The sequence below is a fragment of the Danio aesculapii genome, chromosome 14, assembly GCF_903798145.1.
Source record: "Danio aesculapii chromosome 14, fDanAes4.1, whole genome shotgun sequence".
In the NCBI taxonomy this organism is placed as follows: domain Eukaryota; kingdom Metazoa; phylum Chordata; class Actinopteri; order Cypriniformes; family Danionidae; genus Danio; species Danio aesculapii.
The window spans coordinates 3503543-3531403 of record NC_079448.1 but is presented as its reverse complement, the minus strand read 5'-3'; the positions used below and the strand labels follow the sequence as shown (position 1 = coordinate 3531403).

At 38.3% G+C, this 27861-nt stretch overlaps 6 protein-coding genes and 1 pseudogene across 6 annotated transcripts; all 7 read left to right on the top strand.

Moving 5' to 3' along the window:
- Window positions 1–693: 693 nt before the first annotated feature.
- On the top strand, window positions 694–6587 carry LOC130241201 (protocadherin Fat 4-like). The gene is made up of 2 exons (XM_056472922.1): window positions 694–3094; window positions 4171–6587. The coding sequence occupies exons 1-2, from the start codon at window positions 694–696 to the stop codon at window positions 6585–6587; spliced, it is 4818 nt and encodes a 1605-aa protein (XP_056328897.1).
- A 1035-nt stretch (window positions 6588–7622) lies between these two features.
- On the top strand, window positions 7623–10106 carry LOC130241200 (protocadherin alpha-2-like). The gene has a single exon (XM_056472921.1). The coding sequence runs from the start codon at window positions 7623–7625 to the stop codon at window positions 10104–10106; it is 2484 nt and encodes an 827-aa protein (XP_056328896.1).
- A 1382-nt stretch (window positions 10107–11488) lies between these two features.
- Window positions 11489–13951, top strand: LOC130241199 (protocadherin alpha-3-like). The gene has a single exon (XM_056472920.1). The coding sequence runs from the start codon at window positions 11558–11560 to the stop codon at window positions 13949–13951; it is 2394 nt and encodes a 797-aa protein (XP_056328895.1). The 5' UTR covers window positions 11489–11557.
- Window positions 13952–14846: 895 nt separating this feature from the next.
- LOC130241198 (protocadherin alpha-8-like) lies at window positions 14847–17373 on the top strand. The gene is made up of 2 exons (XM_056472919.1): window positions 14847–17235; window positions 17348–17373. The coding sequence occupies exons 1-2, from the start codon at window positions 14847–14849 to the stop codon at window positions 17371–17373; spliced, it is 2415 nt and encodes an 804-aa protein (XP_056328894.1).
- A 746-nt stretch (window positions 17374–18119) lies between these two features.
- On the top strand, window positions 18120–20494 carry LOC130241197 (protocadherin alpha-3-like; annotated as a pseudogene).
- A 1205-nt stretch (window positions 20495–21699) lies between these two features.
- Window positions 21700–24075, top strand: LOC130240861 (protocadherin gamma-A11-like). Its single transcript, XM_056472522.1, has one exon. It carries the CDS (start codon window positions 21700–21702, stop codon window positions 24073–24075), a length of 2376 nt encoding a protein of 791 aa, XP_056328497.1.
- Window positions 24076–24995: 920 nt separating this feature from the next.
- On the top strand, window positions 24996–27461 carry LOC130241195 (protocadherin gamma-A11-like). The gene has a single exon (XM_056472915.1). It carries the CDS (start codon window positions 25089–25091, stop codon window positions 27459–27461), a length of 2373 nt encoding a protein of 790 aa, XP_056328890.1. The 5' UTR covers window positions 24996–25088.
- Window positions 27462–27861: the final 400 nt, after the last annotated feature.

Sequence of the window (27861 nt, the reverse complement as noted above, 5' to 3'; positions counted from 1 at the left end):
AATTCTTAAGATAAATTAAGTATCCATTATTATTGTTATTATTATTATTATTATTATTATTATTATTATTATTATTATTATTATTATTATTATTATTCAAAAACATTTAAAACTCTCGTGCTTAGCCTTTAATGTTGTGCGTTTTACATTGATGCTACTGGAAATATTCTTATGAGAATTCATCTGAATGGTTCTGAAATCCTGGGTTATTGCACCTGCTTAGTAATTCAGCGTTTCTATGATGAAACTGATTACTTGTTAGGTTATGATGGTCGTTGTTGCGGTGGTTTGTTTTTCAAAATAGCCCACAGAATTTCCATTACGTTTGGTAATGCAATATCGTACAAGTATTAGGATAAAAAAAGACTAAACTTTTTAAAATGATTTTTTTTCTCCATAAAATCAGGCGTAGAGAGCAGTATTGCAGATATGTGACATTTTGAAGATACCTCATGGTGTCATTGTTGTACAAGGAAAGTGTGTGTTCACCCTGCCCCCCATATTCTAGTTTGCATCACGGAGTTCAGCGGAAAGGGTGGATGATTTCTATTTGAAGACATCTACAGACCGCGTAACGGTGGCAGATGCTGCCTTTTCGTGCGTAATTCTTGTGATTTCGTTTTTTTTGGTTGAGGTGAATGTACAGCCTGTCCAGGTAGTATCCTTTAATTTTGGATTTCGCCATTCTTCGCAATGGAAGCTGGAAGACAAAGGCGCACACGGGAGTACTGGTGGATGATCATCTGTTTCTGTTTTATTCTTTGCTTCGGGCAGCAGCTTTCAGCTCAAATAAGATACTCAATTCCAGAGGAAGTAAAAGAGGGATTTGTTGTAGGAAATATTGCAAAGGACCTGGGACTTGATGTGAGCAGTTTGATGGACAGACGGTTTCGTATCGTTTCAGGATCGGATGATTCGCATTTCGTGGTAAATCCGAACAATGGTGTCCTGCGTGTTCAAAGAAAAATCGACAGAGAGGAGCTGTGTGATGGTATCGGAGCATGCTTGATTAATCTAAAAATAGTGGTGGAAAATCCACTTGAGATTCATTATATTGCTGTTGAAATAACTGATGTTAATGATCACTCGCCAACATTCACAGAAAAAGAAAAGCGTTTAGAAATCTCCGAAAACACTCTTGCAGGGACGCGTTTTCAGCTGCAAGCTGCGCGTGACCCTGATAATGGAGTGAATTCTGTGCGCTTGTATAAATTAAGTCAAAACGAGCATTTTGAGTTAGAAATAAGAGACCGGGCAGAGGACAAACTGCCTTTTCTGGTTTTACAAAAGCCTCTTGATCGGGAGAATAAAGCTGAACATTATTTAATATTAACAGCAATAGATGGTGGCAGTCCGCAAAGATCAGGAACGCTGAACATAACAGTAATTGTGCTTGACGTAAATGACAACCGTCCTTTGTTTAGCCATGATGTGTATTCTTCAACACTGCATGAAAACGTGCAAGTTGGAACATTAGTACTGAAAGTTATGGCAAGCGATTCTGATTTCGGCCCTAATGGTGAAGTGTCGTACTCATTTGGGGGTGACAACAGCGACAACATATTTCACATCTTTAGCTTGGATCGATTAACTGGGGAAATACGAGTAACTGGAGAGGTTGACTTTGAAAAGAACAATGTTTATAAACTGGATATACAGGCAGTTGACAGTGGACAGCCGCCTTTAAACACAGATTGTAGAGTAATTATAAAAATACTTGACTTAAATGATAATAAGCCTACTATTGAAGTGACGTCACTATCAAACGTCGTGTCTGAGGATTCCAAGCCAGGTACTCTAATCTCACTCATTAGCGTTACTGATAGAGACACTGGTATTAACGGGAGAGTTGTGTGTTCTCTCTCAGAGCATGTTCCATTTGAATTAAAACCATCAGTTCAGGAAAACATGTTCTCTTTAGTGACTAAAGGGAAACTGGATCGTGAAACTTTATCACATTTTGAAATTACAATAACAGCTACAGACTTGGGTCAGCCTCCGCTGTCCTCTTATAAGACTCTGAGCGTGCAGGTGTCAGATGTCAATGATAACCCACCTGAATTCAGTCTAAATCCAGTCGAATTATATATGATTGAAAACAATGCTGCAGGAGCGCCCATTCTCACGCTCAGTGCTTTTGATAAAGATCTAAATGAAAATGCTATCATTTCATACCAGGTTATTAAAGGGAATGGGACACAAAGTGATATGACATCTTTCCTAAATGTCAATTCTGAGACAGGCGTAGTTTACGCACTTAAAAGTTTTGACTTTGAAACAGTAAAAAACTTCCAGTTCCACGTGCTCGCCACAGACTCTGGAAGTCCATCTCTGAGCAGTAACGTGACAGTGAACGTGTTTATTCTGGATCAGAACGACAACGTTCCAGTGATCTTATATCCAGTCAGCGCTAACGGTTCTGCTGAGGGTGTGGAAGAGATTCCCCGTAATGTGAACGCAGGTCATTTGGTGACTAAAGTCAGAGCCTATGACGCAGATATAGGATACAACGGCTGGTTATTATTCTCACTGCAGGAAGTTAGTGAGCACAGTCTCTTTGCTTTGGACCGCTATACAGGACAGATAAGGACCCTTCGCTCATTCACAGAAACAGACGAGGCCCAGCATAAACTGCTCATACTGGTCAAAGACAATGGGAACGTTTCCCTCTCAGCAACAGCGACTGTGATTGTCAAAGTTGTGGAGCCCAAAGAGGCTTTTGCAGCTTCTGATGATAAAAAGGCAGTAAAAGACGAGGAGGAAAACAACGTCACATTTTATTTGATCATCACTTTGGGCTCGGTTTCAGTGCTTTTCGTCATCAGCATCATCGTGTTGATTGTAATGCAGTGCTCCAAATCTACAGACTATTCGTCCAAGTATTTACAGGACGCAAATTATGACGGGACTCTGTGTCACAGCATCCAGTACAGATCTGGAGACAAACGCTACATGTTAGTTGGACCCAGAATGAGTATCGGCTCTACTATAGCACCAGGCAGTAATAGGAATACTCTAGTCATACCAGATCGCAGGAGGAGGGATTCTGGAGAGGTAAGAATGGCTGATTCATTTCAATTGCATTCTTTGATATGTAAATGACGCCATTTTCCGATTATGTTTTTTGGCTAAGCAAAACTTTATGCTTTTTAATCTTGAGTTTTGCTGCTTCCTTCTTGTTTTCGTGAAATTTTCATGTCATTTGATCAAGCTGTTGATTGTTTATAACATCTTTTATCAGTTTTTTAATTTAGTGTATTAATATTATTATTATTATTATTATTATTATTATTATTATTATTATTATTATTATTATTATTATATTTATTAGTTTTTGTCTATTGAAGTCAAGGTGGATTCGGAAAGTGATTTTTGGCCCTTGAAGCAAACATGCAGAACTATGTTGTCTTCTCTTCAAATAATTGTTGATAATATATTTAAAATATTAAAATCCATTATATTACTTTGCCAACATAACTAAAGCTTGGGTGTACGAATACACATAGTATATGTTTATCGTTCTATGTTGCTGCTTTTAAGCAGTGAACACTGAGGAAATAAATTTAAACATTTCATTTTCTTCATGTATGTTTATTATTGTTATTATTATTTTTATTATTATTATTCATTTTATTTTCGGCTTAGTCCCATTATTAATCTGTAGTTGCCACAGATTACGCAACTTATCCAGCGTATGTTTTACGCAGCAGGTGCCCTTCTGGCTGTAACCGATTACTGGGAATATAATAATAATAATAATAATAATAATAATAACAACAACAACAACAACAACAACAACAACAACAACAATAATAATAATAATAATAATAATAATAATAATATTTATTATTATTATTATTATTATTATTATTATTATTATTATTATTATTATTATTAAAATAATAATAATAATAATATTATTGCTATTATTATTTATTCTTGCAAGATCAAATCTGTTCCACGGGGTGTCAGTATTACTCTAGATTACTGATCTGTTGCAAGCATTAGACTTCAGCTGAAAAGAACGCCATCACGGCATTTTGTGCACAGAAACAGGGTGGCGTTGAAGCAGTGCGCCTGAAGCACTGATCCTGCTCGGTTCTTTTTCGATAATGTACCTGACACCAGAATTTCGTTGTAGAAAAGAAAAAGAGTGGGTTTTATGAGAAGATCATTTGCAATTTGAAATCCTTCAACTATCTATATTTGCAATGGAAGTCGGAGGACAATGGCCGTGCTGGCGGATTACTCTTTCTTTGCTGTTGTGCTTCGGAAATGTGGTAAGCGCACAGATAAAATACATTGTACCCGAAGAGGTGAAGGAAGGATCTGTTGTGGGGAATATCGCAAAGGATTTAAGCCTTGATATCAGTACTTTGGCACACCGACGTTTTCGTATTGTTTCTGGACCTGATGAGCCGCTTTTTCAGGTAAACCAGAACAATGGAGAGATGCATGTCAATAAGAGAATCGACAGAGAGAAGCTATGTGATGCAAACATTGTTTGTTCGATAAGTCTGAAATGCGTCGTTGAAGATCCTTTAGAAGTGCATTACATAGAGGTTGAAATAACAGATGTAAATGACAACCCACCAATTTTCCCGAGATCTGAGCAGCAATTTGAAATAGCCGAGCATACGCTTTTGGGAACCCGTTTCCAAGTACAATCTGCCAGAGACCCTGACTTGGGAATAAATTCGGTCCGACATTATAAATTAAGTCAGAATGAGCTGTTTGATATTGACGTTCGGGAAAGACATGAAACTAAAATACCATTTTTAGTCTTAAAAAAAGCGTTGGACAGAGAACGACAAAGCAAACATATACTCACTCTGACAGCCACGGATGGTGGAAGTCCGCCGAAATCAGGGACTCTGAAAATCTCTGTCATTGTTTTGGATATAAATGATAATCGCCCTATCTTCGGTCGAGACTCATATTCTGCAACAGTTTTGGAAAATGCACCTCTCGGCACTGTTGTAATTACTATAAACGCAACTGATTTAGATGATGGGATGAATGGCGAAATCGAGTACTCCTTAGGCGAAAATTTGGATGGAAAAATGCACGACTTATTTACGCTTAACAAGAAGACAGGTGAATTACAAGTTAAAGGGAAAATAGACTTTGAGGAAGCGGGTGTGTTTAAACTAGACGTGCAGGCATCAGATAAAGGCCAGCCTCCTCTTATAGCTGAAGCCGAACTCAACATTAAAGTCACAGATATTAATGATAACGCTCCTGAAATTGAGATAACATCCCTTTCTAGTGTTATATCGGAAAATGCAAATCCTGGAACCGCTATAGCTTTAATCAGCGTTTCAGACAAGGACTCTGGTGTTAATGGGAAAATAATTTGTACATTAACTGAAAACATGCCATTTGAGCTGAAACCATCCTTTAAGGAGAACATGTATTCACTAGTGACAAAAGGTAGTTTAGATAGAGAAGCAACGTCACTGTATGAAATCACTGTAACAGCCCTTGATTTAGGAAAGCCACCTTTGTCTTCTTGTAAAGTATTAAATATACAGGTCTCTGATGTAAATGATAACCCGCCAGAGTTTACCCAAAATTCATTTGAGCTTTATTTGTCTGAAAACAATGTCCTTGGTGCTTCTATATTTTCTGTTTCTGCCTTTGATAAAGACTTAAATGAAAATGCTGCGATTGCTTATAATCTGCATCAAGGTGATCTGACATTCCTGAATATTAATTCAGAAACGGGAGTTATATATGCACTGAAAAGTTTTGATTATGAAACCACCAAGACATTTCACTTCCAAGTTTTTGCTGCAGACTCTGGAAGTCCATCTCTGAGCAGTAACGTGACAGTGAACGTGTTTATTCTGGATCAGAACGACAACGTTCCAGTGATCTTATATCCAGTCAGCGCTAACGGTTCTGCTGAGGGTGTGGAAGAGATTCCCCGTAATGTGAACGCAGGTCATTTGGTGACTAAAGTCAGAGCCTATGACGCAGATATAGGATACAACGGCTGGTTATTATTCTCACTGCAGGAAGTTAGTGAGCACAGTCTCTTTGCTTTGGACCGCTATACAGGACAGATAAGGACCCTTCGCTCATTCACAGAAACAGACGAGGCCCAGCATAAACTGCTCATACTGGTCAAAGACAATGGGAACGTTTCCCTCTCAGCAACAGCGACTGTGATTGTCAAAGTTGTGGAGCCCAAAGAGGCTTTTGCAGCTCCTGATGATAAAAAGGCAGTAAAAGACGAGGAGGAAAACAACGTCACATTTTATTTGATCATCACTTTGGGCTCGGTTTCAGTGCTTTTCGTCATCAGCATCATCGTGTTGATTGTAATGCAGTGCTCCAAATCTACAGACTATTCGTCCAAGTATTTACAGGACGCAAATTATGACGGGACTCTGTGTCACAGCATCCAGTACAGATCTGGAGACAAACGCTACATGTTAGTTGGACCCAGAATGAGTATCGGCTCTACTATAGCACCAGGCAGTAATAGGAATACTCTAGTCATACCAGATCGCAGGAGGAGAGATTCTGGAGAGGTAAGAAAGGCTGATTCATTTCAATTACATTCTTTGATATGTAAATGACGCTATTTTCCGATTATGTTTTTGGGCCAAGCAAAACTTTATGCTTTTTAATCTTGAGTTTTGCTGCCTCCTTCTTGTTTTCGTGAAATGTTCATGTCATTTGATTAAGCTGTTGATTGTTTATAACATCTTTTATCAGTTTTTTAATTTAGTGTATTATTATTATTATTATTGTATTTATTATTGTATTTATTAGTTTTTGTCTATTGAAGTCAAGGTGGATTCGGAAAGTGATTTTTGGCCCTTGAAGCAAACATGCAGAACTATGTTGTCTTCTCTTCAAATAATTGTTGATAATATATTTAAAATATTAAAATCCATTATATTACTTTGCCAACATAACTAAAGCTTGGGTGTACGAATAAATATAGTATATGTTTATCGTTCTATGTTGCTGCTTTTAAGCAGTGAACACTGAGGAAATAAATTTAAACATTTCATTTTCTTCATGTATGTTTATTATTGTTATTATTATTTTTATTATTATTATTATTCATTTTCTTTTCGGCTTAGTCCCTTTATTAATCTATAGTTGCCACAGCGGAATAAACCGCCAACTTATCCAGCGTATGTTTTACGCAGCAGGGGCCCTTCTGGCTGTAACCCATTACTGGGAATATAATAACAACAACAACAACAACAACAACAATAATAATAATAAAAATATTTATTATTGTTATTATTATTATTATTATTATTATTATTATTATTGTTATTATTATTATTAAAATAATAATGATATTATTGCTATTATTATTTATTTTTGCAAGATCAAATCTGTTCCACGGGGTGTCAGTATTACTCTAGATTACTGATCTGTTGCAAGCATTAGACTTCAGCTGAAAAGAACGCCATCACGGCATTTTGTGCACAGAAATAGGGTGGCGTTGAAGCAGTGCGTCTGAAGCACTGATCCTGCTCGGTTCTTTTTCGATAATGTACCTGACACCAGAATTTCGTTGTAGAAAAGAAAAAGAGTGGGTTTTATGAGAAGATCATTTGCAATTTGAAATCATTCAACTATCTATATTTGCAATGGAAGGCGGAGGACAATGGCCGTGCTGGCGGATTACTCTTTCTTTGCTGTTGTGCTTCGGAAATGTGGTTAGCGCACAGATAAAATACATTGTACCCGAAGAGGTGAAGGAAGGATCTGTTGTGGGGAATATCGCAAAGGATTTAAGCCTTGATATCAGTACTTTGGCACACCGACGTTTTCGTATTGTTTCTGGACCTGATGAGCCGCTTTTTCAGGTAAACCAGAACAATGGAGAGATGCATGTCAATAAGAGAATCGACAGAGAGAAGCTATGTGATGCAAACATTGTTTGTTCGATAAGTCTGAAATGCGTTGTTGAAGATCCTTTAGAAGTGCATTACATAGAGGTTGAAATAACAGATGTAAATGACAACCCACCAATTTTCCCGAGATCTGAGCAGCAATTTGAAATAGCCGAGCATACGCTTTTGGGAACCCGTTTCCAAGTACAAACTGCCAGAGACCCTGATTTGGGAATAAATTCGGTCCGACATTATAAGTTAAGTCAGAATGAGCTGTTTGATATTGACGTTCGGGAAAGACATGAAACTAAAATACCATTTTTAGTCTTAAAAAAAGCGTTGGACAGAGAAAGACAAAGCAAACATAAACTAATTTTAACTGCGACAGATGGTGGAAACCCGTCTAAATCAGGGAATCTGAACATCACTGTTTCTGTTCTAGATACAAATGATAATCGACCTGTCTTTAGCCGCGACTCATATTCTGCAACAATCCTGGAAAATGCACCTCTCGGCTCTGTTGTAATTACTATAAACGCAACTGATTTAGATGATGGGATGAATGGCGAAATCGAGTACTCCTTAGGCGAAAATTTGGATGGAAAAATGCACGACTTATTTACGCTTGACAAGAAGACAGGTGAATTACAAGTTAAAGGGAAAATAGACTTTGAGGAAGCGGGTGTGTTTAAACTAGACGTGCAGGCATCAGATAAAGGCCAGCTTCCTCTTATAGCTGAAGCCGAACTCAACATTAAAGTCACAGATATTAATGATAACGCTCCTGAAATTGAGATAACATCCCTTTCTAGTGTTATATCGGAAAATGCAAATCCTGGAACCGCTATAGCTTTAATCAGCGTTTCAGACAAGGACTCTGGTGTTAATGGGAAAATAATTTGTACATTAACTGAAAACATGCCATTTGAGCTGAAACCATCCTTTAAGGAGAACATGTATTCACTAGTGACAAAAGGTCGTTTAGATAGAGAAGCAACGTCAATGTATGAAATCACTGTAACAGCCCTTGATTTAGGAAAGCCACCTTTGTCTTCTTGTAAAGTATTAAATATACAGGTCTCTGATGTAAATGATAACCCGCCAGAGTTTACCCAAAATTCATTTGAGCTTTATTTGTCTGAAAACAATGTCCTTGGTGCTTCTATATTTTCTGTTTCTGCCTTTGATAAAGACTTAAAAGAAAATGCTGCGATTGCTTATAATCTGCATCAAGGTGATCTGACATTCCTGAATATTAATTCAGAAACGGGAATTATATATGCACTGAAAAGTTTTGATTATGAAACCACCAAGACATTTCACTTCCACGTTTTTGCTGCAGACTCTGGAAGTCCATCTCTGAGCAGTAACGTGACAGTGAACGTGTTTATTCTGGATCAGAACGACAACGTTCCAGTGATCTTATATCCAGTCAGCGCTAACGGTTCTGCTGAGGGTGTGGAAGAGATTCCCCGTAATGTGAACGCAGGTCATTTGGTGACTAAAGTCAGAGCCTATGACGCAGATATAGGATACAACGGCTGGTTATTATTCTCACTGCAGGAAGTTAGTGAGCACAGTCTCTTTGCTTTGGACCGCTATACAGGACAGATAAGGACCCTTCGCTCATTCACAGAAACAGACGAGGCCCAGCATAAACTGCTCATACTGGTCAAAGACAATGGGAACGTTTCACTCTCAGCAACAGCGACTGTGATTGTCAAAGTTGTGGAGCCCAAAGAGGCTTTTGCAGCTCCTGATGATAAAAAGGCAGTAAAAGACGAGGAGGAAAACAACGTCACATTTTATTTGATCATCACTTTGGGCTCGGTTTCAGTGCTTTTCGTCATCAGCATCATCGTGTTGATTGTAATGCAGTGCTCCAAATCTACAGACTATTCGTCCAAGTATTTACAGGACGCAAATTATGACGGGACTCTGTGTCACAGCATCCAGTACAGATCTGGAGACAAACGCTACATGTTAGTTGGACCCAGAATGAGTATCGGCTCTACTATAGCACCAGGCAGTAATAGGAATACTCTAGTCATACCAGATCGCAGGAGGAGAGATTCTGGAGAGGTAAGAAATCTGATTAATTTCAATAACATTAGCCATGTTGCGATTAATTTTATAAGTCATTTTGAAGAAAGTGCTATATGTTTACACAGTCATGATATTATAGAGCTGAATATGTTATTTGTTTTGTTGACACGTCTCATCTGTAATATATTATGAGTGATGACGAACGGCGGGGAGCTGTCCCCTTCGTTGGTGCTGAAATTAGATGCAGTTTCCTGATTATTAAAAAGTCTAACAAGTTGTTTTGGAAGTCATAAAAACTAAATTGATAGTAGAGGAGTGAATACAGTTTGAGAACCTAAATGTATTTAGTTAATTCTGCTAATATCCTAGCTTTAAGTACTATATATTTACTATATATACAATGTAATACCCAACAGTCAACATTATCAAATGAAATGAGTGTAGTTAACTCAAAATTGACTAAAAGTTAATTCTCATTTAAAATAGTTTTGAAGTTAGTGTTAAAGGTAATAAGTTAATTAAATACCTCATTACTTCAACTTAAATGGAGTAAGTTCACATACTCATATAGATTTTTTTTGTTTTGTTTTGTTTTGACCTCAAATGGTTTGTAACAATTATTTTTTTCAAACGGTTTGAGTTGCCTTAACTTATGGTTTTACAGTACTCAGTTGGGTTCTCTTCGTTTATTGGGTTTTACTATGCTCAAATTGCTTTGTTTACTCAAATAGAGTTCACAATACTCAAGATTAGTTTTTGAACATAAGTGGGTTGTTACAATCAGTTTTCGCAAATGGTTTGAGTTACCTTAACTCAATATTATTAGCCCCTTTAAGTTTTATATATATATATATATATATATATATATATATATATATATATTTGATAGTCTACAGAACAAACCATCGTTATGCAATAACTTGCCTAATTCCCCTAACCTGCCTAGTTAACCTAATTAACCCAGTTAAGCCTTTAAATGTCACTTTAAGCTGTACAGAAGTGTCTTGAAAAATATCTAGTCAAATATTATTTACTGTCATCATGACAAAGATAAAATAAATCAGTTATTAGAAATGAGTTATTAAAACTATTATGTTTAGAAATGTGTTGAAAAAATCTGCTCTCCGTTAAACAGAAATTGGGGGGTAAATAAGGAGGGGGGCTAATAATTCAGGGGGGCTAATAATTCTGACTTCAACTGTATATAATGTTTCGTTTAAAATATTCATTTATTTTTTATTCTTTAAGCTAGCGTTGGGGAATATTTTTAAAGGGCTTATAATATCACAGGAGGGCTATAATTTATATAAATAAGCTGCGTACGTGTGTGTCTGTATTGTGATGCTTTTTATAGTGATTTTTATTTCCAATACCACTCGGTGTCGGTGTTGCTCCAGTATTTGTCCAAGATACTAAATCCTGCCCATGATTGTGACGCCATTAGGGGTGTGCTGTCTTTTTTTCTTTTTTTACGCACACACATTCAATGCTCGGCATGCACGGACAAACGCTGTACGACCGGGACATAACATTATTGTTTTCATTTGTTGTTATTTGTTCCTGATATACTTAAGATAAACATCCTATACAACATCGAATAATCGAGAATATAAACATTTGATCCCGTTTTCTACCTGGTCGCGATGGAAGCGGGAGGACAAAGGCGCAGATGGGAGAACTGCTGGATTGCTCTGTGTATTTCTTATCTTATTATCGTCGGACAGCAGGTTTCAGCTCAGATACGATATTCTGTTGCAGAAGAAGTCAAAGAAGGAACTGTTGTTGGAAATATTGCCAAGGATTTGGGTCTTGACGTAAGTAGCTTGGTGGACAGACAGTTTCGAATCGTTTCTGGATCTAAGGAGGAGCTTTTTCAGATAAATCAGGACAATGGCGTTTTGTACGTTCATAAGAAAATCGACAGAGAGTCTCTGTGTGTTGGCAGTGGAGTCTGTATGGTTAATTTAAAAACTGTTATCGAAAATCCTCTCGAGATTCATTATGTAGAAGTAGATATATCTGATATAAACGATCACTCTCCAATTTTTCTTGAAAAGGAGCAGCGTTTGAATATTTATGAAAATACACTACCTGGTGCTGATTATCAATTACAAGCTGCCAGAGATCCTGATTATGGTACTAATTCGGTTCGATCTTACAAATTAAGCCCTAATGATTATTTTGAAATTCGAATGAGAGAGGGCGATGAAGAGAAAATACCATTTTTAGTCCTGAAGAAGGCTGTTGATAGGGAGATTACTACAAAACACAAACTGATTTTAACAGCTGCTGATGGAGGAAATCCATCCAGATCTGGAGCTCTTAACATTACAATTACTGTTCTAGATATAAATGATAATCGCCCTGTATTTAGTCAAGAAATATATTCTTTGACGTTACAGGAGAATTGTAGAACTGGCACTGTAGTTACTCGAGTGAATGCTACTGACATTGATGAAGGCTCGAATGGTGATATTGAGTACAGCTTTGCAACGTTAAACAGCGAAGTACATGATGCTTTTAAACTCGATCAGATCACAGGTGAAATTCGTGTAAAGGAAGAAATAGATTTTGAAGATACAGAAGTTTATAAATTCGATATTCAGGCCTCTGATAAAGGGCATCCACCAATGTCTGCAAAATCTAGAGTTGTTATTAAAATTATTGATGTGAATGACAACAGCCCTGAGATTGAGATTACGTCACTTTCTAAGAACATTCCTGAGGATTCTAAACCTGGAACGGTGATTTCTCTGATCAGTGTGATCGATAAAGACGCCGGGATAAACGGTAAAGTCATTTGTCAGTTGAATAAAAATGTTCCCTTTGAGCTAAAGCCTTCTTTTAAGGACAATATGTACTCTTTAGTAACAAAAGATCGCTTAGATAGAGAGACTCATTCACAGTACGACATTACAATAACAGCCTCTGATTTAGGACAGCCGTCTTTGACTGCATCGACCACTCTAAGCGTTCAGATTTCTGATGTGAATGATAATGCTCCAGAATTTATTATAAATCCAATAAATATTTACCTGATGGAAAACAATGCTGCAGGTTCGTCCATAATTTCAGTCTCTGCCTCTGATAAAGACTCTGCTGAAAATGCCGCGATATCGTATCATATCATCAGAGGTGATGGATCACAGACTGATATGTCCTCTTTCTTGAATATAAATTCTGAGACAGGTGTTGTTTATTCACTAAAGAGCTTTGATTATGAGACATTAAAAACATCCCACTTTCACGTGCTCGCCACAGACTCTGGAAGTCCATCTCTGAGCAGTAACGTGACAGTGAACGTGTTTATTCTGGATCAGAACGACAACGTTCCAGTGATCTTATATCCAGTCAGCGCTAACGGTTCTGCTGAGGGTGTGGAAGAGATTCCCCGTAATGTGAACGCAGGTCATTTGGTGACTAAAGTCAGAGCCTATGACGCAGATATAGGATACAACGGCTGGTTATTATTCTCACTGCAGGAAGTTAGTGAGCACAGTCTCTTTGCTTTGGACCGCTATACAGGACAGATAAGGACCCTTCGCTCATTCACAGAAACAGACGAGGCCCAGCATAAACTGCTCATACTGGTCAAAGACAATGGGAACGTTTCACTCTCAGCAACAGCGACTGTGATTGTCAAAGTTGTGGAGCCCAAAGAGGCTTTTGCAGCTCCTGATGATAAAAAGGCAGTAAAAGACGAGGAGGAAAACAACGTCACATTTTATTTGATCATCACTTTGGGCTCGGTTTCAGTGCTTTTCGTCATCAGCATCATCGTGTTGATTGTAATGCAATGCTCCAAATCTACAGACTATTCGTCCAAGTATTTACAGGACGCAAATTATGACGGGACTCTGTGTCACAGCATCCAGTACAGATCTGGAGACAAACGCTACATGTTAGTTGGACCCAGAATGAGTATCGGCTCTACTATAGCACCAGGCAGTAATAGGAATACTCTAGTCATACCAGATCGCAGGAGGAGGGATTCTGGAGAGGTAAGACTGGCTGATTTATTTCAATCTTATTTTTGACTTTACTATGTTGGTTTGAATAAATTGTATTTACTACATTTAATTAGACGTAAAAATGTTTTATACAACTGATGAGATTAAACGTTACAAAATGCGGACCATTGTTTTATGGATAGAGTGAGTGAATACTTGTTTAGATATATACATGTATTGCATAATAGTATATATATATATATATATATATATATATATATATATATATATATATATATATAGATATATATATAGATAGATAGATAGATAGATTGATTGATAGATAGATAGATAGATAGATAGATAGATAGATAGATAGATAGATAGATAGATAGATAGATAGATAGATAGATAGATAGATGTATATAGATATATACTATTAGAAGTAGCCTACTGGCCTGGTGGAGCTGTCCACTTGCGGTGGTCCTGAAATAAGTCGCGGTTGCTCTTTAAATGCAACGGGAATTTGCATACTCTACTTTTTATGCATTGCTTTGGATGCATTAACTGCGCATCTGTTATGCTCACACACACCTACTCAAGCAGCTTTGTGCGTTGCGTATTTTATTAAAGCTCGTCTGGCGCATTTTGTGCTACTTCGATGCGTTTTATTGTTGTTTTGTACAAAAATCATAATGGAATATATGTAGACTTGTCCTTCTGTGGACCACGCGATGTCACTGTTGCCCTAGTATTGTGGAACAGAAATAGTCCTGCCTTGATGGTGACGTGAAAGGGCTGCATTTCCCCCTCACATTCATAAGGAAACATTCGCGAGCTGATGGGCAGCATAACGGCAATATGCAGTGCTAACAGTATTTACGGTTAATATTTTTTACACGATGCATCTAGCACTATATTGTGGCATATAATCACCTAGTATATATTGATTATTTGAGTAACGGGGCTGGAAACACTTGCAATGGAACCCGGAGGACAAAGGCGCGGATGGGAGTGCTTGTGGATTTCTCTGTGCTTCTCTTTGTGCTTTGGACAACATGTTTCAGGTCAGATAAGATATTCTGTTCCGGAGGAATTGAAAGAAGGATCTGTTGTAGGGCATATTGCTAAGGATCTTGGCCTTGATGTCAGCGCTTTAGTTAACCGGAGGTTTCGCATCGTGTCTGGATCAAAAGACGCTCTTTTTCAGGTAAATCAAAACAATGGCGTGTTATATGTCCACAAGAACATCGACAGAGAGGAGCTCTGTGATGGAAATGGCGCATGCTTGATTAATCTGAAATTGGTTGTCGAAGATCCCTTAGAAATACATTACGTCGTGGTGGAGATAACCGATGTTAATGATAATTCACCCACATTTACAGAAGAGGAGCAGCATTTTGAGATTGCAGAACACACACCCATAGGGACACGCTTCCAAATACAGGCAGCACGGGATGCTGATACGGCCGTGAATAACGTCAGGTCGTATAAACTGAGTCAGAATGAGCATTTTGAAGTGGAGACGATGAATAGAGATGAAGAAAAATTACCGATTTTGGTTTTAAAGAAAGCACTTGATCGTGAAAAAGCTGCAGAGCATAGATTAATACTTACTGCAGTCGATGGTGGAAACCCTCCACGGTCAGGAAATCTTAATGTTATTGTTACTGTGCTTGATGTGAATGACAACCGACCTGCGTTCAGTCAAGACTCTTACTCTGTAACAGTGAAAGAAAATGCTGCAATCGGAACAGTATTGCTAAAACTTAACGCAACCGACTTGGACGAGGGCTCAAATGGAGTTGTTGAGTATACATTCGGAAGGAACCTAAAACGCACAGTGCAAAATCTTTTTATATTGGATAGTGCAACAGGAGAGATTCAAATTAAAGGTGAACTAGACTTTGAGGCTTCAGAGGTGTACAAGTTAGACGTACAGGCCTCTGATAAAGGCCAGCCACCATTAGCAGCGGAATCCGTCGTTATTATTAAAATTATAGATATAAATGATAACGCACCTGAAATAGACCTCACGTCGCTTTCTAGTATAGTTTCTGAAGATTCTAAACCAGGTACTCTAATTTCGTTAATCAGCATCAGTGACAAAGACTCTGGTATAAATGGAAAGACAGTACCGAGTGTCTCTGATAATGCACCCTTTGAGCTGAAACCATCATTTCAAGAAAATGTTTATTCCCTTGTGACGAAGGGAAAACTAGATCGAGAACTCATGTCCCGTTATGATATAACAATATCAGTCACTGATTTAGGACAACCGCCTTTATCCTCCTTTAAATCACTAAGCGTGGAGGTGTCAGATGTTAATGATAACTGTCCTGAATTTTCTCATGACCCGATGGAATTATATTTAATGGAAAATAACGCGCCTGGAGCCGCCATACTATCTGTGACCGCATTCGATAAAGATTTAGATAAAAACGCAATGATTATATACAATATTATTAAAAGTGACTCCGCGCAAAATGATATGGCATCTTTCTTAAACATTAACTCCGAGACAGGGGTTATTTACGCCTTAAACCGTTTTGATTTTGAAGCAGTTAAAAAGTTTCAGTTCCAAGTTGTGGCCACAGACTCTGGAAGTCCATCTCTGAGCAGTAACGTGACAGTGAACGTGTTTATTCTGGATCAGAACGACAACGGTCCAGTGATCTTATATCCAGTCAGCGCTAACGGTTCTGCTGAGGGTGTGGAAGAGATTCCCCGTAATGTGAACGCAGGTCATTTGGTGACTAAAGTCAGAGCCTATGACGCAGATATAGGATACAACGGCTGGTTATTATTCTCACTGCAGGAAGTTAGTGAGCACAGTCTCTTTGCTTTGGACCGCTATACAGGACAGATAAGGACCCTTCGCTCATTCACAGAAACAGACGAGGCCCAGCATAAACTGCTCATACTGGTTAAAGACAATGGGAACGTTTCACTCTCAGCAACAGCGACTGTGATTGTCAAAGTTGTGGAGCCCAAAGAGGCTTTTGCAGCTCCTGATGATAAAAACACAGTAAAAGACGAGGAGGAAAACAACGTCACATTTTATTTGATCATCACTTTGGGCTCGGTTTCAGTGCTTTTCGTCATCAGCATCATCGTGTTGATTGTAATGCAGTGCTCCAAATCTACAGACTATTCGTCCAAGTATTTACAGGACGCAAATTATGACGGGACTCTGTGTCACAGCATCCAGTACAGATCTGGAGACAAACGCTACATGTTAGTTGGACCCAGAATGAGTATCGGCTCTACTATAGCACCAGGCAGTAATAGAAATACTCTAGTCATACCAGATCGCAGGAGGAGAGATTCTGGAGAGGTAAGACTGCTGACTAATTCTAACTACAATCACGGTGTTGACTTGATATTTTGTTTTAATCTTTTTTGTATGTGATTTTACTTAATTATGTTTCACACAGTTAGATTTTAATAGTGCAAAAACTTTTTGATTACTTTGCTTGACAGTTTTGCCGGATCGTGTTGCAAACTGATTTCAGGGAGCTGTTCTCTCTTATTTGGTGCTGAAATGAGATGCAAACCCTCAAGAATAGGGTTGATGGTAAAATGCAATTTCAGTGACACTAAAAATAATTTAAACAACCTTTCCATTAACACTTAATTTGAAATAGCATTTATTAGTAATGGAAAACTTACAGAAAGTCTGTAAATTATTGAAAGTCTGTATATATGCAAGGAAAAAAATTCTGTCTGCAAAATTGTTGCAATTTTTTTTTTATCTGTGCAATTTAAATATACAAATTAAATTTATAATCAACTTAATTTGATTGTTTAAATCCAGCCCAAACAAATTGTTCACAACCATTTATCTTAAATTTAGTAAATCCAAGGAATCATCTTTGAATCATTTCTACTTAATGCAAATGTCCATAGCTACTGTATATTTTATGAAAGCTCTTTTTTTTAAGAGTAATAGTAATGGTTTTTGACATGTTTAATGTATATTAAACCACTTGGGGTCGGTGTAACTCTAGTTGTCCAGTAGATCGAGTCCTGCCCCAAGCGATGACGTAAATAAGGCTGTACTGTTTTTTTTCTCACACATACACACACACTGACGGCTCGCGATGCATAGACAATTCGTTAATACTGTCTGCAGGGCATAAAACGAATTATTACATGATTCATAATTTGTTCATGATGTACTTGCCATAAACAACCACCTTAGATTTTTAATAATCATTGATATATCTGCTCGTGGAATACCCGATTGCTCGTGATGGAAGCGGGAGGACAAAGGCGCAGATGGGAGAACTGCTGGATTGCTCTGTGTATTTCTTTTCTTATGATCATCGGACAGCCGGTTTCAGCTCAGATACGATATTCTGTTCCAGAAGAAGTAAAAGAAGGAACCGTTGTTGGAAATATTGCCAAGGATTTGGGTCTTGACGTAAGTAGCTTGACGGACAGACAGTTTCGAGTCGTTTCTGGATCTAAGGAGGAGCTTTTTCAGATAAATCAGGACAATGGCGTTTTGTACGTTCATAAGAAAATCGACAGAGAGTCTCTGTGTGTTGGCAGTGGAGTCTGTATGGTTAATTTAAAAACTGTTATCGAAAATCCTCTCGAGATTCATTATGTAGAAGTAGATATATCTGATATAAATGACCACTCTCCCAGATTTCCTGATAAAGAGCAGCATTTAAGAATTTCCGAAAGTACACTACCTGGTGCTGATTATCAATTACAAGCTGCCAGAGATCCTGATTATGGTACTAATTCTGTCCGATCATATAAATTAAGCCCTAATGATCATTTTGAAATACGAGTTAGAGAGAGTGATGATGATAAAAAGCCATTTTTAGTTTTGAAGAAGGCTGTCGATAGGGAGATTACCACAATTTACAAACTGCTTTTAACTGCAGTAGACGGAGGAAATCCTCCGAAATCTGGCACTCTTAACATTACTATTACTATTTTAGATATAAATGATAATCGACCCATATTTAGTCGAGATACATATTCTGCAACGTTGCAAGAGAACTCCGTTATTGGCACTGTTGTTTTGCAAGTAAATGCAACTGATTTGGATGAGGGAACGAATAGTAATATCGAATACAGCTTTACAACTTTACACAGCAAAGAGCACGATGTTTTTAAGCTCGATCAGATCACAGGTGAAATACGTGTAAAAGGGGCAGTGGACTTTGAAGATTTAGAAGTTTATAAACTTGATATTCAGGCCTCAGATAAGGGCCATCCGTCAATGTCTGCAAACTGTAGAGTTGTTATTAAGATTATTGATGTGAATGACAACAGCCCTGAGATTGAGATTACGTCACTTTCTAAGAACATTCCTGAGGATTCTAAACCTGGAACGGTGATTTCTCTGATCAGTGTGATCGATAAAGACGCCGGGATAAACGGTAAAGTCATTTGTCAGTTGAATAAAAATGTTCCCTTTGAGCTAAAGCCTTCTTTTAAGGACAATATGTACTCTTTAGTAACAAAAGATCGCTTAGATAGAGAGACTCATTCACAGTATGGCATTACAATAACAGCCTCTGATTTAGGACAGCCGTCTTTGACTGCATCGACCACTCTAAGCGTTCAGATTTCTGATGTGAATGATAATGCTCCAGTATTTATTATAAATCCAATAAATATTTACCTGATGGAAAACAATGCTGCAGGTTCGTCTATAATTTCAGTCTCTGCCTCTGATAAAGACTCTGCTGAAAATGCCGTGATATCGTATCATATCATTAGAGGTGATGGATCACAGACTGATATGTCCTCTTTCTTGAATATAAATTCTGAGACAGGTGTTGTTTATTCACTAAAGAGCTTTGATTTTGAGACATTAAAAACATCCCACTTTCACGTACTCGCCACAGACTCTGGAAGTCCATCTCTGAGCAGTAACGTGACAGTGAACGTGTTTATTCTGGATCAGAACGACAACGTTCCAGTGATCTTATATCCAGTCAGCGCTAACGGTTCTGCTGAGGGTGTGGAAGAGATTCCCCGTAATGTGAACGCAGGTCATTTGGTGACTAAAGTCAGAGCCTATGACGCAGATATAGGATACAACGGCTGGTTATTATTCTCACTGCAGGAAGTTAGTGAGCACAGTCTCTTTGCTTTGGACCGCTATACAGGACAGATAAGGACCCTTCGCTCATTCACAGAAACAGACGAGGCCCAGCATAAACTGCTCGTACTGGTCAAAGACAATGGGAACGTTTCACTCTCAGCAACAGCGACTGTGATTGTCAAAGTTGTGGAGCCCAAAGAGGCTTTTGCAGCTCCTGATGGTAAAACGCAGTAAAAGACGAGGAGGAAAACAACGTCACATTTTATTTGATCATCACTTTGGGCTCGGTTTCAGTGCTTTTCGTCATCAGCATCATCGTGTTGATTGTAATGCAGTGCTCCAAATCTACAGACTATTCGTCCAAGTATTTACAGGACGCAAATTATGACGGGACTCTGTGTCACAGCATCCAGTACAGATCTGGAGACAAACGCTACATGTTAGTTGGACCCAGAATGAGTATCGGCTCTACTATAGCACCAGGCAGTAATAGGAATACTCTAGTCATACCAGATCGCAGGAGGAGAGATTCTGGAGAGGTAAGGATGACGGGTTAATTCTTTTTTTGGGATTTTGTTATAATTTTTTTTTCTGATAACTTTAAAAAAACATTGGGAGCGACTTTGCTGAACTGTTGTTTTTTCACGGTCAAGGATTTTATAGCGTCAACTTTTGTAAATTATTTTTGAGCTTTGTCTGGTTGTGGTTTTAAATAACCGCTGATCGTTCGCTCTTCTGGTGCTGAAATTACATAAAGTTTAAGATGGACTTACCATGTTGTTGCTTTTTTAGACGTTGTAACTGTGCTGCCTGTTAAATATCACAGTCATTTTCCCATAGTGCAAAAACCTTCTCAATATGTTGTCTGTATTATAAGTACTGATCGTAGGGAGCTGTTCGCTTTCTTGGTGCTGAAACTAGATGCAGTTTCTTGTGAACAGGCTTGTTCAAAAATATATCTTCCATGACCCTCAAATATGTTAAAATAACTTGTTTTGGACGTTAAGACTTCTTTTTTTTTGTCATCAAAATTATTTAGTAAAAAAAATTATATAAATAACTAAGTCAAATAGTACAAAATCTGTTATTAGATGTCAACAGTGTCATTTCGGGTATATTTTAAAAGTATTTTTAAATACTTTTTACTAACCTTTTTAGTTTCATTTTGTTCAATTTATTTATTTAATTTACAATTTAGGTTCAATATTGCTTCAGCAAATACAGAATTCAGACATTTTTTGGAATAACTACATTAATAATATTTGTTAATTTCATTGTATTAATCTACAAAGGAAAGGTTTGCAATTTATCTGACATCTCTCTCTCTCTCTCTCTCTCTCTCTCTGCATAAAGACTTTCAATTATATAATGAAATATTCACTTATAAACTTTGTTTTTATTTTGCTCATTAGCAAATTTGACATTTTACTCTGCATCCCTAGAGCTCCTACACCATCAGTATCATTTAAACAATAAGATTCTGTGTGAGCTACACAATAGACCACTCGATGTCAGCATTGCTCTATGTCGGAGGATTTTGCCCTGCCCTAGATGGTGACATGCGCAGTGCTGTTTTTTTTTTCCTGTACATTTTAGGGCCAGTGTGAGCCGAGGGAAATTCTATGATTACGGTGGCTTGACGAAATAGCACATCATTTGCACGGTTTAGCTGAATGCTGATTCTACACCGTTTATCTTCTTGTGCGTAAAACACTGACGATACATGTCTGGTCCTGGAATAATCTACCTTTAATCGCTCGCGATGGGTAAGGATGGACAAAGGCGCAAATTGGGGAACTGGTGGATTGCTTTGTGTTTGATCCTGCATTGTAAGCAGCGCGTTTCAGCGCAGATCAGATATTCGGTTCCGGAGGAGGTGAAAGAAGGAACACATGTGGGAAATATCGCTAAGGATCTCGGTCTTGATGTGAGTTCCTTAGAGCACAGGCGATTCCGTATCGTTTCTGGATCTAAGGACAGCTTTTTCCAGGTAAATCAGAACAATGGCGTCCTGTATGTTCATAAGAAAATCGACCGAGAGGAGATTTGTGATGGCAATGCTGCGTGTGTGCTGAATTTAAAGATTGCTGTTGAAAATCCGCTCGAGGTTCACTATGTTGAGGTTGAGATAACAGATGTAAATGATCACTCACCTTCATTTCCAGAAAAAGACTTGCACATTGAAATAGCGGAAAACACATTAAAAGGCACTCGTTTTGGTCTTCCTACCGCACGGGACTTGGATGTCGGTGTTAACTCTATCCGGACTTATCGGCTCGGACAAAATGAGCATTTTGACATAGAAATAAGAGACAGTGAATACGGTGATAAGAGTCCATTTCTGCTCTTACAGAAACCTTTGGATAGGGAGAATAAAGAGAAACACGTCCTAACTTTAACTGCAGTGGATGGAGGAAATCCTCCAAAATCAGGCACGTTAAATATTACTGTCACAGTCCTCGATGTAAACGACAACCGGCCAACATGCAACCGAGACACATACACTATTACTTTAAATGAGAACGCCTCTCCCGGATTCAGGGTTACGTTTATTAATGCAACTGACCCAGATGAAGGCGTTAACGGAGAAGTTGAATATATTTATGGTAGAAACGTCCAGCGTAAAATACATGATATTTTTGAGTTAGATAAAGTGACTGGTGAAATAAGAGTCAAAGGCAAAATAGATTTTGAAGAGAACGAAATATATAGTCTGAACATCATGGCTTCTGATAAGGGACGGCCTCCAATGGATACTGACTGCAGAGTTATCATTAAAATTATAGATATAAATGATAATGAGCCTGAGATTGACGTTACGTCCCTTTCTAATATTGTTTCTGAGGATGCAAAACCAGGAACAGTCATTTCTCTCATTAGTATTACAGACAAAGACTCAGGAATTAACGGTAAAGTTGTTTGTAGTTTGTCAGGAAATTCACCATTCGAGTTGAAACCTTATGTGCAGCAGAACATGTACTCTCTGGTAACTAAAGAGAGTTTAGACCGGGAGTTTGCGTCCCATTATGACATTACAATAACAGCTACTGATTTAGGCAACCCAGCTCTTTCTGCGTCAAAATCTTTAAGTATAGAAGTGTCTGATGTGAACGATAATACACCCCAGTTTTCCCACAGCCCTCTTGAAATTTATCTATTTGAGAATAATCCACCAGGACAATCCATATTCTCTGTGAGCGCCACTGACAAAGACAAAAATGAAAACGCTGTTATTGTGTATCAGATTATAAGAGGCGATCAGACACAAGGCGATATGGGTTCATTCCTTAATATAAATTCTGAAACAGGAGTTATTAGTGCTCTGAGAAGTTTCGACTTTGAAACAGTAAAGAAGTTTCAGTTCCACATACTCGCCACAGACTCTGGAAGTCCATCTCTGAGCAGTAACGTGACAGTGAACGTGTTTATTCTGGATCAGAACGACAACGTTCCAGTGATCTTATATCCAGTCAGCGCTAACGGTTCTGCTGAGGGTGTGGAAGAGATTCCCCGTAATGTGAACGCAGGTCATTTGGTGACTAAAGTCAGAGCCTATGACGCAGATATAGGATACAACGGCTGGTTATTATTCTCACTGCAGGAAGTTAGTGAGCACAGTCTCTTTGCTTTGGACCGCTATACAGGACAGATAAGGACCCTTCGCTCATTCACAGAAACAGACGAGGCCCAGCATAAACTGCTCATACTGGTCAAAGACAATGGGAACGTTTCACTCTCAGCAACAGCGACTGTGATTGTCAAAGTTGTGGAGCCCAAAGAGGCTTTTGCAGCTCCTGATGATAAAAAGGCAGTAAAAGACGAGGAGGAAAACAACGTCACATTTTATTTGATCATCACTTTGGGCTCGGTTTCAGTGCTTTTCGTCATCAGCATCATCGTGTTGATTGTAATGCAGTGCTCCAAATCTACAGACTATTCGTCCAAGTATTTACAGGACGCAAATTATGACGGGACTCTGTGTCACAGCATCCAGTACAGATCTGGAGACAAACGCTACATGTTAGTTGGACCCAGAATGAGTATCGGCTCTACTATAGCACCAGGCAGTAATAGGAATACTCTAGTCATACCAGATCGCAGGAGGAGAGACTCTGGAGAGGTAAGGATGACAGATTAATTTTAATCTTTGTCGCTGTTACTTTTTTGTATTATAGATCAGCCTATGTGATTTACACAGTTATAATTATTACATAACGTGAAAATGTATTCAGCAATTTGTTAGATTAACTTTTTTATATATTGTATTTATAGTTTCTGCTAAATAGTAGCTTTTTGCACTTTAACAATTTTAGTGTATTGCACATTGAGTGTTTTCTGTGTATTGAATCTCACGAGGAGCTGTCCACTTTCTTGGTGCTGAAATTGAATTTAGCATATTTAAAACAGGCTTGTATTTCAGAAATCCAGTTTCTTTGCAAATGAATTACACACACACACACACACACACACCACACACACACACACACACACACACACACACACATATATATACATATATATATATATATATATATATATATATATATATATATATATATATATATATATATATATATATATATATATATATATGTGTGTGTGTGTGTGTGTGTGTGTGTGTGTGTGTGTGTGTGTGTGTGTGTGTGTGTGTGTGTGTGATTTAGTATTTAATCTAGTGTTTTTTTGTGTGAATTTTCAAAGCAAGCCCTCCATCAATTTTCTCTCAGTATTAGACATTACAGCTTATAAAGGGAACTTCGCTTTAATTGACTTTTGTAATTTTGCTAAAACGTTGTAATGTTATAATTTTGTTTACCTCGCATGCTAAAGGTACTAAAGCCATCAGTATTATTTGTAACATTTAAGAGATTTGTGGTGTGAACTAAACAATAGACCACTCGGTGTCAGCATTGCTTTATGAACTGGGGAAGGATTTTGCCCTGCCCTAGATGATGACATGCGCAGTGTTGTTTTGTTCCATTCATTTTTGGAGTCAGTGTGAGCCGAGGAAAATTATATGGTGGCGGAGGCTTGACGATACGACATTTACATGTTTAGCTGAATGCTGATTCTACATCGTTCATCTTTTTGTTCGTAAAACACGGACGATACATGTCTGGTACTGGAATAATCTACCTTTAATCGCTCGCGATGGGTAAGGATGGACAAAGGCGCAGATTGGGGAACTGGTGGATTGCTTTGTGTTTGATCCTGCATTGTAAGCAGCGCGTTTCAGCGCAGATCAGATATTCGGTTCCGGAGGAGGTGAAAGAAGGGACACATGTGGGAAATATCGCTAAGGATCTCGGTCTTGATGTGAGTTCATTAGAGCACAGGCGATTCCGTATCGTTTCTGGATCTAAGGACAGCTTTTTCCAGGTAAATCAGAACAATGGCGTCCTGTATGTTTATAAGAAAATCGACCGAGAGGAGATTTGTGATGGCAATGCTGCGTGTGTGCTGAATTTAAAGATTGCAGTTGAAAATCCGCTCGAGGTTCACTATGTTGAGGTTGAGATAACAGATGTAAATGATCACTCGCCTTCTTTCCATGAAAAAGACTTGCATTTAGAAATTGCAGAAAATATTTTAAAAGGCACACGCTTCGACCTCCCAACCGCACGGGACTTGGATGTCGGTGTTAACTCTATCCGGACTTATCGGCTTGGACAAAATGAGCATTTTGACATAGAAATAAGAGACAGTGAATACGGGGATAAGAGTCCATTTCTGCTCTTACAGAAACCTTTAGATAGGGAGAATAAAGAGAAACACATCCTAACTTTAACTGCAGTTGATGGAGGAAATCCTCCAAAATCAGGCACGTTAAATATTACTGTCACAGTCCTCGATGTAAACGACAACCGGCCAACATGCAACCGAGACACATACACTATTACTTTAAATGAGAACGCCTCTCCCGGATTCAGGGTTACGTTTATTAATGCAACTGACCCAGATGAGGGCGTTAACGGAGAAGTTGAATATACTTACGGCAGAAATGCACAGCGTAAAATACATGATATGTTTGAGTTGGACAAAGTGACCGGTGAAATAAGAGTCAAAGGCAAAATAGACTTTGAAGAGAACGAAATTTTTAACCTGAATATAAAAGCATCTGATAAGGGACGCCCTCCACTAAATGCTGACTGCAGAGTTATCATTAAAATCATAGATGTAAATGATAATGAGCCTGAGATTGACGTTACGTCTCTTTCTAATATTGTTTCTGAGGATGCAAAACCAGGAACAGTCATTTCTCTCATTAGTATTACAGACAAAGACTCAGGTAGTAATGGTAAAGTTATCTGCAGCTTATCAAAGAATGCACCTTTCGAGCTGAAACCTTATGTGCAGCAGAACATGTACTCTCTGGTTACTAAAGAGAGTTTAGACCGGGAGTTTGCGTCCCATTATGACATTACAATAACAGCTACTGATTTAGGCAACCCAGCTCTTTCTGCGTCAAAATCTTTAAGTATAGAAGTGTCTGATGTGAACGATAATACACCCCAGTTTTCCCACAGCCCTCTTGAAATTTATCTATTTGAGAATAATCCACCAGGACAATCCATATTCTCTGTGAGCGCCACTGACAAAGACAAAAATGAAAACGCTGTTATTGTGTATCAGATTATAAGAGGCGATCAGACACAAGGCGATATGAGTCCATTCCTTAATATTAATTCTGAAACAGGAGTTATTAGTGCTCTGAGAAGTTTCGACTTTGAAACAGTAAAAAAGTTTCAATTCCACATACTCGCCACAGACTCTGGAAGTCCATCTCTGAGCAGTAACGTGACAGTGAACGTGTTTATTCTGGATCAGAACGACAACGTTCCAGTGATCTTATATCCAGTCAGCGCTAACGGTTCTGCTGAGGGTGTGGAAGAGATTCCCCGTAATGTGAACGCAGGTCATTTGGTGACTAAAGTCAGAGCCTATGACGCAGATATAGGATACAACGGCTGGTTATTATTCTCACTGCAGGAAGTTAGTGAGCACAGTCTCTTTGCTTTGGACCGCTATACAGGACAGATAAGGACCCTTCGCTCATTCACAGAAACAGACGAGGCCCAGCATAAACTGCTCATACTGGTCAAAGACAATGGGAACGTTTCACTCTCAGCAACAGCGACTGTGATTGTCAAAGTTGTGGAGCCCAAAGAGGCTTTTGCAGCTCCTGATGGTAAAAACGCAGTAAAAGACGAGGAGGAAAACAACGTCACATTTTATTTGATCATCACTTTGGGCTCGGTTTCAGTGCTTTTCGTCATCAGCATCATCGTGTTGATTGTAATGCAGTGCTCCAAATCTACAGACTATTCGTCCAAGTATTTACAGGACGCAAATTATGACGGGACTCTGTGTCACAGCATCCAGTACAGATCTGGAGACAAACGCTACATGTTAGTTGGACCCAGAATGAGTATCGGCTCTACTATAGCACCAGGCAGTAATAGGAATACTCTAGTCATACCAGATCGCAGGAGGAGGGATTCTGGAGAGGTAAGAAATAACTGATTAATTATTATTACTTCACCACGTTGCTTTTAAAGTTTTTATCACTTTTAATTGTAGTTGGTGTAATATATTATTTTGTGTAGAGTTATGATTTCTGAATACTATGACAGCTTTGTCTGATCACTTTGTAAGTAACCGCACGAACACGGAGCTGTTCAATTCGTTGGTGCTGAAATGAGAGGCAATTCTTGAGATATTATTTGACATTCCGCGTCATTAAAACATGTTTAATGGACTTATTGTGGATGTTAAGAATACATATTTAAAATAATGTTAGTCGTGAAAAAGTTTCTTAGTGCTAATTTTAATATTTAGTATACTTTTTAAAGGTTTACGGTTGTCATTATTATGATGTACTAATTTTTGATTTACATTCGTGTGTTTAGTAGTGACATTGTAG